Source organism: Acomys minous (genome assembly GCF_964271855.1).
Source record: "Acomys minous genome assembly, chromosome: 12".
NCBI lineage: Eukaryota > Metazoa > Chordata > Mammalia > Rodentia > Muridae > Acomys > Acomys minous.
This window is the reverse complement of record NC_140493.1, coordinates 26,753,095-26,762,545: the sequence shown is the minus strand read 5'-3', so window position 1 is coordinate 26,762,545 and position 9,451 is coordinate 26,753,095. Positions and strand designations below refer to the sequence as shown.

Below are 9,451 nucleotides of genomic sequence, written 5' to 3'. Positions count from 1 at the left end.
CCCTGGGCATGTGGCTCCGGACTCAGGGTCTAAGTCTAAGAGGAGCGATTGCGCAGCAAGGCCAACGGCGCATCCTCCGCAGAATCCAGAAACCGGCAGCTTCTGTTGTCCCCCCTACCGGCCAGAGACCCGCCCACAGCCATTGAAACGCCCCGCCTGCAGCCCGCCCCCGCCATCCGCGCCCGGCACTGCCTGCCCGGGAACCTCCAGACTGTGGTGAGCGCCAGGACCTAAGGTTTCGGGATATCTTCGGGGCCGCTTCTCCCGGAGGTGAGTCCGCTGGCCCGGCTTCAGGTGTCCACGCGTCACGCGAGGGCCGTGCTTCGGCGGGGAAGAGCTGGGAGAGAGCTGGCGGCCTTGGTCACAGCGTGTAAGATCTGGGATCCCGGCTCTGGTACCCGGGTGCGGAGTGCTTGGAGCCTGCGAGGCCCCCTGCAGCGTGCTCCATTCATGCCATCCCTCACCCCCACCCCTACCCCCCACCGCCAGTCCTCCGCAATGGTTCTTGAGACGCAATGGCCCCTGCTGAGCTCTCACTGGGTGCCCCTTTCTCAACTCTACCAACGCCTGTCTGCTTGGGATCTCCAGCGATACACCCTTGTAAACTAGAGCGGTAGACGCTGGGCCCTCTCACTAGGTGGATCAGTTGCCCAGAGGCTGGACCCTCCCGGGAGAGTGGAGAGCAGCTCTTTGTCTTTTCCGGGAATTTGCATACCAATGCTGAGGTTCGGAGCTTTATGCTTAGTTCCTTGCTAGCACGGTATATCTGAGCAGGCTTCTTTCTCTACCCGCTGCGTGCCACTAGACGTCTGCTTTCCGCAGGTGAGCCCTGTGCGTTTGAGGAGGAGTTCCTGGGCCCTAGGAGGCCCTTCCTCTTTACCTGCAGACGGTAGCTGTGGGCAGACTCATCACACTGGACTGGTTTCCAACCCATTCCACCCGTACCTTCACTAGCCCACCGGTGGAAGATGAGTTGCCTCCTGGACCCGTTTGTGTTGCTGTGCTTGCCAGAGCTTCCTGGTAGACAGCTGAGGGGTCCTTCGTTCCAAAACCTCACTGTGTATAGAAAAGGCAGGAGAAGCGGGGACAGGCCCAGCTGGGCACGGAATTTGGCTGTCTGGAACTTCTTCTGCCCACTACAAGATGTCAGCAAGGTTCAAGACCAGGAGAGGGTCAGTCCCGGAGGACACAGCTTCATCTCCCACTGCACCCCCTTCCTCTAAGAGGACCTCCCCCAATCTGTAAGCCACCCCCTATTCCTCTGTCTCTGGAATGCCCCTCTCCCACTCAACAGATGGCACAGTCTCCTCCCTCGACAGGAGGACGGGGGTACTCAAAATAGGACATTGAAACCCACCAAGCTCGTCCTTTCTCCAACTTTCTCTACCCTATGCCGCAGACTCTTGCCCAAAGGGCCCAGAAAAGCCCCAAGGTCCTCCTGGCTGGCCAGTGTGCTGACTGCTACAGGTAGCTCGTGTCACCCTTCTGAGCAACTGGTAGAAAAAATGGAGTTATCTTCTGGAAATGTGTCCTGAGCCCCCATCTTAGAAGGGCCCAGCCTCTGCGCGTCCACTGCTAGGGAAGGCTTAAGGTTCACACTTGCTCATTTATCTGGCCACTGCCCCGACCTCAGGTCAACTCCCTAAGCCTCCACTTCTATGGCATTCTGAGAGTTCTTGGTCCCCCTTACTTGGCCTTGGGTGTCTCCAAGTTTGGAAAGGGTTGTTAACTGGAAGGTACCATTAGAAGAATTTTGGAGAAAGAGTCCGCACTACCAAGGACAGGTAAAAGCCCTTTGTAATAATTGGCCACAGCAGCAGGAGGAGGCCAGGTGTTCTGAGGTAGCGATTTGATTAGCAGCCCATGGAGCAAAGGAAAAATTCTGGCTCCTACAGGTTTCAAAGGCAGCAAGGGGCTTTCAGATAACATACGGTATATACTGTGAGGCAAGTGTGACTGTAGCACGTGACTGGCTTTAGGCCACACAAATTGCTCTTCTGATTGGTGCAGGGGCCAGGAAGACACTAGGTAAGAAACTGGCCCTTAACTAAAGTTGTTTCAGTGGCTGCCCCCAGGGCAGCAAGGAGTTAATACTGTTATCCTGCCCTGCCTGGGATCTGAATGCTAGAACCATCTACTTAGGGAGCATGTGGATCACTGGGAAGGCAAAGAGTGGCCAGGCCCTGGGTCTGGTGCTATCTAAGCCAGGATCCTGGGTGGTGAGTGTGTAGCCTTGTTCTTAAACCAACTGCTTCTCTCCCAGCAGGCTTCATTGGCGTGTGAGCCTTCAGCAGACGTCTGTCACTTCCGGCATGAGGGTCTTCTTGCCTGTGCTGCTGGCAGCCCTTCTGGGTGTGGAGCAAGGTATGGAGCAGTGGAGACCCCAGATACAGACAGCCTGGCTCTTCTTCTGACCTTCGTTCTTGTTTCCCCTGAGCAGATGCCCAGGGCTCCTCCTGAGCCAGCCCTCCTGTGAACTTCTGGCCGAGTTCCCCTGCCTCAGTGCTGGCCTCAATGTTGTCACCTTGTGCTTAAGGAGACAGACACTTTAGCCCCTCTAGTACCAAAGTCTAATGTCACTTGTCATTGTCTTGTTTTGTTGTATGTTGTTGTTGTTGTTGGGGTTTTTTTTGTTTGTTTTGGTTTTGGTTGTTTTTGTCTCTGACTCAGGGATGAGCATGTTGTAGTCGCTCATTTTCCTCAAAGGGTTGGGTATCAAGGACCCCACCGCGAAGGCACCCTGCCCTGGAAGGCTTTCCCCAGGGAGCAGGCAGGTGTCACCTACAACGTGTCCCTTTTGCAGCTCATTCCCTGGTGTGCTTCGCCTGCAACGATCAGACAAGCAATTGGAATTGTCTGTTGCCAACAGTGTGCGAGAGCTCAGACAATTACTGTATCACGGCATCTGCTGCTGCAGGCTTTGGTGAGTGCCGAGCCATCTCCTTGGCCTGGGTCAGGGATCCACAGGGCTTTCCCCCATCTTCCTGTTGCCCATATGCCTGTCCCCTCAATCTCACTTTCTGTACAGGGAATGTCAACCTTGGCTACACCCTGAATAAGGGCTGCGCCCAGTTCTGCCCCCGTGACAACATCAACATCAACCTCGGTGTGGCATCCGTCAATACCTACTGCTGCCAACATTCCTTCTGTAATTTCAGCACAGCTGGCCTTGGCCTTCGTGCCAGTATCCCACTACTAGGCCTTGGAATTCTGCTCAGCTTGCTGACTCTGCTGCAAATGGGCCCTTGACCTATGTATTCCCTGGATTCCCCCAGCTCAGGAAGAAGCCCAGCCCTTTTTAGGTTCTAGGGGACCTTAGGAGCCTTCAGCTCCTCCTGGCTGTGTCTAGTCCCCTTCCACACTTTCAGCATCGGGGCTAAGCACCAAATGCATCTGATCTACTCCATTGAAATGGGACTGGCTGCACTTGCTTCCAGAGCCAATCCTGTGGCCTCCCTTGGGGAGCCAGGAAAGGGGTAAAGCTCTCCTTGGAATCTTGGAGTGCCAGGGCCAGGCCTGAATGCTGTGGATCCACTGGCATGGATATCTAACCCAAATGAACGTACGTCCGTGTGCTCAGTCTGTGTGTGTGAGTGAAGCCACTTGCATTCTAGAATGGGCAAGGGGACCTGGAAGATGCTAAGGCAGAAGGCCTCTGTCTACCACAAAAACCCTTTCCCTGGCATGACTGTGCCCATGTTGTACGCGATTCAGGAGGCTCTCCATGGAGGGCTACCACGCCACCAGATGAAGGCTCCTACCCCTGGATCAGCTGAGTCCCCACTTACCCTCTTCTGCCCACACTAGCTTCCTGCTGCTATTCTAGTGCCTCAAATAAACAGTTCACACCCATTCCTGCTCTGGCCTGGATGTCCTTACCCTTCCTCCTCCTTGCAGAGTCCTTCTTCCCCTCTGGTCCCAGGGGACCCTGAGAACCCTGCAAGTGCACAGCTCTGCATAAGATCCTGAAAGACCAGCCCGGTTTGGTGATACTTTGCTTTAATGCTGGCGAGGCAAAAGCGGACGGATAGGTAGCTGTGAGGCTAGCCTGAGGTACATAGCGCATTCCAGGGATTCAGGCCCATTCAGTGAGATGGGCTCTGAGAGAAAGGAAGGAAGAGGAAGAGGTAGAGAGACAGAGAGCCTGAAAGGGAGCTGTCCCGGGCTGTAAGTCAGCGGAAGAGTACATCAGCAACCCAGACAGGTAGGTCAGCCAGGCTGGCCACACATTAGTCCTAAGCTTCATCTGCCAGGGACTTCAGCGGCCTGCTGTGTGCCACCTGTCCTTCACAAGCCACACTGTGCTTCAAGCCATGGAAGTGTGGTCCAGGCAAGTAATGTGTCCACCCCATAACTGGCTCTGGTTTTTTTTGGGGGGGTGAGGCGAGGTGGTGGCTGGCGGGTGTGGGGGAGGTTGTATCTTTAGCTATCCTGACTTACTTTTGTTGACCAGGCTGGCCTCCAACTCACAGAGATTCACCTGCCTCTGTAGTGCTGGGATTAAAGGCGTGCACCATCACTCCTGGCCTCTTTTCTGGTATTTTCAGATTATGTTAGACTAGCTTTCCTCTCAAGTGCCAGAATTAAAGGCACGCACCACCACTCCTGACACTAAGTAAGACTTTTTGTTTCTGAGGCAGGATCTCACTTGAATTCTGGGTAGTGGGGTTACAGACAGTTGCTGCTACACCTGGCTTAATGGGGTTCACTGCTGTTGTGTGTTGAGGGAAGGACTAATAGAGCCATATCCTGAAGCAACTCTGCTTGGGTCTGGGTGCCTGAGGAGCCCTTTTTGTCAGATTTTTCCCAAGTCTCTGGGCTGGCGGGTGATAGCACACAGGGATATGATCCATACAGTTCCTGCCTATGATCAGTGTCCAAGGGATCCTGCCCAGTGGGAGTCACACGGGGACATCATAGGAGCTCAGGCTGGTCTTCTGAAATCTATGAAGACAGTGGCTTTGTTAGCGCCGTGGTTTCAAGACCAGGATTCCCAGGACCCAAACCCTGAAGGTCTAGGAAGGAGCTAGCCTCATAGCAGGTGGGGCTGCCCAGGCCCATACTGAGAAAGGACAGGCCCTGGGAAACCTCACCAAGGGAACAACTATGGGGCCTCTGAGACTCAGGACAAGAGGGTGCTTTGTTACTGGACAAGGCAGTAAAGAAACGTGGGAGTTAAGTCTTCAGCAAGACTGCCACTGTGGTGTTCATGACAGATCTGAGTAACTTTCCTAGAGACACTGGCCTGTGGTCCTAGCAGCTCCAGTTACCCTGGGTTAAGACTCCTGAGGCATGGGAGCTAAAAGGGCACCAGGCAGTGACAGGGACACCTAATAACCTCTAGGTTCCTCTCTGTCTTCATTCCCTCTTTGTGATAGGGGAGGTGTCATGAGGCTCCAGAGTTGAGGCCACTTGTGGTCTGGGATCCATGAACAACCCTTTTGCTCTAGGTTTCAGGATTGCATCCTCTCAAGGCTAAAAAACTGGGACAGCGGGTGGACTGGTCTGATTCCTCCCAGAAGGGTGGGCAGCGGGAGCTAGAGTTCCAGAAAACTTCATTTAGGGAACACCCGAAGGCTATGGCTGCTAAGAGGAGGGGACAGCTGGAGGAGAGGGAGGTGCCAGGAGCTAAGTTTCACTTCCTAAAGAGGGAAGAGAAGGTGCCCCAGGTTTGAGTTTCACTTTCCTGAAGTTTGGTGGCAAGAAATGTCAGGGGAGGCCCAGCATGGGGAGGGGAGGGGAAGAGAGGGAGAGTGTATACTACACTTCCCAGAGGTCTGCCCAGGCTTTGGAGTAAGGTGCTGGGTGGGTGGCCACCAGCCTCTATCATGCTAGGTCAGATTCAGACCTTCCCCAGAATATCTCTTTTATGAGTTCCTGGTCCTGGCCAGCCTTCCTATTATTGCTGCTAGTTAGTAAGTACTCACTGGGGCTTTGCCAGTCTGACGGTGCCAGCTGTGCCCCACCACCCAGCGTGTGCTTAACGTTTACCGTCCTTCCCTCCATCCCGAGGTCATCGAGTGACAGAATACTGAAACCTCAGGACCTTTCTCCACATTCATACAACAAACTGAGCATGCTCAGGCAAGGTCGAAGTGCAAGCCTAGAAAAATCTTCCCTACTTGGACTTCATCTAATGAGCAGAGCATGTGCAGGAAAAGCCCCCCCAGCCCCACCCCAACTACCAAAGTACAAAAGGCAGAGGCATGTAAAAGCCTTGTAATGGGTTCTATACTTCATGGCAGATGCTTTGGGGAGCTCCCTCCTCAGTTCACTAGTCCACTCTCATTCCTGGGCTTGTGTTCCCCTTCTAAATTCTATTTCTAATCACCCCCCCCCCCAGACAGGGTTTCTCTGTGTAGCCTTGGCTGTCCCGGACTTGCTTTGTAGGCCTCGAACTCACAGAGATCCATCTGCTTCTGCCTCCCGGAGTGCTGGGATAACGGGCAAGCACCATCACGCCAGCCTATGGAGGCATTTTCTTAAGTGAGCTTCCCTCTTCTCAGATGACTTAAGTGTGTGTCAAGTTGACATAAACCTAGCCAGCACATGCCCTTACGCACTTTTCTTTCTCTCTCTCCCTCTCCCTTTCTCTTCCCATTCTCTCTCATTTTTGGGTACCCGCCAGTGCTCAGGCTTGCCTTCCCTGACACTAAGGCTGTTTCTCTGATCTCCATGCCTAAACTATAAAGGAGTTCACAGCGTGTAGGCTTGCAGCTAATGTCCTAACAAGCCAAGTTCAGCCACCCATCCTCAATCTGCCATTAAAAGAGCCAAATGCAATCACATTGGGAAGAGAGACAAAGTGAGGCTAGATTTCACTAAACCTATCTTTGGGGTCCTAACCTGGGGGTAAAGTATAAACAGAAGACAAACAATATGCGTAAGTGAGCAGTCCAGCCAAGGTATGACCTCCTCCCCCCTACCCCTCCCCTTCCCCTTCCCCTTCCCCATGGACTCAGCTCCAAGTCTACAGTGTCTCACAAGTTATAAATCTTTCTCCAGGGGACAAGTTCTTCCTCCTCTTGCCCATTGTTCTTCCAGCAGGAAGTTTCTAAGGAAATTCCAATTTCTTGGAAACCTTTGTTCTACTAGCCCTCTAGGCCAAGAGCGGGCGCAAATGAATTTCTCCCAGGCAGGTAGGTTCCAAAGGACTGCCTTGCCAGTCCGGTCAAGTCTCCCTCTCCAACCTTAATTAAATGAAATGTCCTGGAGAGCTTCCTGCTTTCCTCCCAACTCTGGTCCCTTCCCTACACACGCCAGGCCCAGCAATGACCTCTAAACATCCTCAGCTTGCTGCATTGGTGGCCACAGTAGCCTTGGCCACTTGCCTCAGCTTGTGGAGGCCCTGGGACCCTCTCCCTTTCCTTCTTCTTCCCCTCTGACACGCCCTTACCCCCAACTAGTTTTCATGCCAACTGGAGACTGTGCCAACCCAGAGCACCCCCAGAAGACAGAATTGTTGGGCCAAAAGCCTCAGGCATCTATCTGCCCAGCAAGTGGAAAGGCTCTGTGGGTGACGGCTGGAGGGAGTCTTGCTCTAGGGCCACGGGCTGGGAGATGGGCCCCCAGTTGTGGCATGTGACTGTGGTCTCATGCACATCTAGTGACTTTAAGCTGGTGGTTAGTAGTAGAGCCGGTTGTGCCCCTAATGCCCTCTTCCCTTGTCAGCTGAGGCCACCCTCATCCCTTTAATTAATCAACATGCACCGTGGGGGCGGGGCAGGAAGCCGACCCACCCTATCCCAGGAGGCCGGTCCAGGGAAAGAGCTTCCAAACCCATCTCCAGGCCAAGCCCCACCGCGCCCCTTAGTGGCAGAAGCTTTCACAGCAATCAGAACGCATTTCGGCTTTCAAGTCAATGGACTCCGGCTTCCCTTCAGTTCTGCGGAGGAAGAAGATACTCCGCAGTGAGCACACGCTGTCACGCTAGCGTCACTGACCTTCCTTGTAAGCCAGAGGAAGATGCCCGATCCCTCCCGTACAACCCATAGGCGTCTCCAGGAGCTCTTGTAGGGGTAATATGGGCACCTAGCGCTCTAGGGAAGACTTCGTCTGACCTGCCTGCTCGCTTGGTAAACCCCAGCTACTTAGAGCTGAGCTTTCACTCGGCAGGATCCTAGGATGTTCCCCTAGCCCAACCTCCCTGCTCAGATACTTAGAACTGCCCACGGACGACAGACAGGGCACCACCACAGGCTTCAGACTGGGCAAGAGGTGTGAAAGAGAGAAGAGAAAGTGGGGCAGGGGTGGAGGAGGCCAGGAGTTAGCTTTCAGTTTCCTGGCTTTTGAAAGGGGGAGGGAGAAGAGGAGTGGCCCGGAATTTTGAGTTTCCATTTCCTGAAGTTTAGAGAAGGGAGGGGCCTGTGAAGGACAGTCGGTGAGTAAAAGAAAACCTTGGGGGGGGGGTCGGGAGGGGGGCAGGGTGGCATATCCGGCCAGGAACTGGAAAGTTGGAGGGTAGCCCAGGAAGAGGAGACTCTACCCCCTCCCCCCCCTCCACACAGAGGAGTCTGGGCCCCACCTCACAATCGAATGTTGAGTTCTGACCAGTATGGTGGGGCTCCTGGCCCCCCAGTGGAGCCTCTGTCCTCCCTTCTTAGAGATGTAGGCAGACCTACCTAGAGGTTGGAGTCCCTGTACTCTTTCCCTACATCGCCTCTATCCACACAGCAGCATTAGTACCTCTCTGTCCGTTAGGGCCTGGTCAGCAGTCCTCAGAGACTTGGGATGAGGGCCACCCGTACTCAGGTGGGTGGGAGGGGCCAGCCCCCACAGAGATGCCAAGGAAGGACAAGGATGCTCTTTCTCTATCATCCCATTCCCTGGGCCAGAGGTTGGGTGGAGAGACTGGACTTTGGGTCGAATAAAGCTGTCAGAAACGTCAGCCTTCCTCCAAGGTCACCCCACTTTCTGCTCAGAACTGATGGTGTGGGGCGATACTGGAAAGTTGGGGAGACTTTGACAGAGCCTCTCTCAGCTCTTAGTGAACTCAGCTTCAGAGGCTAGTGAAGGGACTCTGGCCCGCTGGAGCGTGGCAAGCGTGGCTCCGGCAGGCCTTGTCCTTCTCCCCGATCCCCTCTGCCTTGCTACAGACCCTTAGATTATATTCCTCAAGCTGGCCACCACGGTCTAGTTCCTCATGTGGCCAATTCCTCCTCCCGAGGCTGGCTACCAAGGTCCAGCTACCAAAGGACTGAAGTCCAGCAATCAATCGGAAGACCCCTTTGGCTCACCTAATTAATATGCCCAATTAAAATCCAACCTCATGCTAATTCAGGGTTTCCCATTTTTGTCTTTACAAACGGGGCATTTGCCTATGGGCCACATCTGTCTACTCTCTATTCAGAGACAGTCCTTTGTCCCTCAGGACAAATACTCCTCACCACTCTCCCTGCCCCCATCCCCCATCTCTCTTGTTCCCGTTCCCTTCTTCTCCCTCATTCTCTAC

At 54.1% G+C, this 9,451-nt stretch overlaps 1 protein-coding gene across 3 annotated transcripts; it reads left to right on the top strand.

The window, feature by feature from the left end:
- The first annotated feature begins 120 nt into the window (after positions 1-120).
- Positions 121-3,852, top strand: LY6E (lymphocyte antigen 6 family member E). 3 transcript variants are annotated; one of them, XM_084748685.1, is made up of 4 exons: positions 121-270; positions 2,267-2,364; positions 2,804-2,923; positions 3,029-3,852. In XM_084748685.1, exons 2-4 carry the CDS (start codon positions 2,313-2,315, stop codon positions 3,247-3,249), a joined length of 393 nt encoding a protein of 130 aa, XP_084604811.1. In that variant the 5' UTR covers positions 121-270; positions 2,267-2,312; the 3' UTR covers positions 3,250-3,852. The 3 variants fall into 3 exon arrangements, with proteins under 3 accessions (XP_084604811.1, XP_084604810.1, XP_084604812.1); XM_084748684.1 differs by having other exon boundaries at positions 122-270; positions 2,264-2,364; XM_084748686.1 differs by having other exon boundaries at positions 237-370.
- Positions 3,853-9,451: the final 5,599 nt, after the last annotated feature.

What these genes read in the sequence shown, in the direction of transcription:
- LY6E (XM_084748685.1), top strand. Translation starts at nt 2,313, where the DNA reads ATGAGGGTCTTCTTGCCTGTGCTGCTGGCAGCCCTTCTGGGTGTGGAG. An exon ending in CCTTCTGGGTGTGGAGCAAG is followed by an intron (nt 2,365 to 2,803) that starts GTATGGAGCAGT and finishes TCCCTTTTGCAG; the next exon opens with CTCATTCCCTGGTGTGCTTC. An exon ending in ATCTGCTGCTGCAGGCTTTG is followed by an intron (nt 2,924 to 3,028) that starts GTGAGTGCCGAG and finishes CTTTCTGTACAG; the next exon opens with GGAATGTCAACCTTGGCTAC.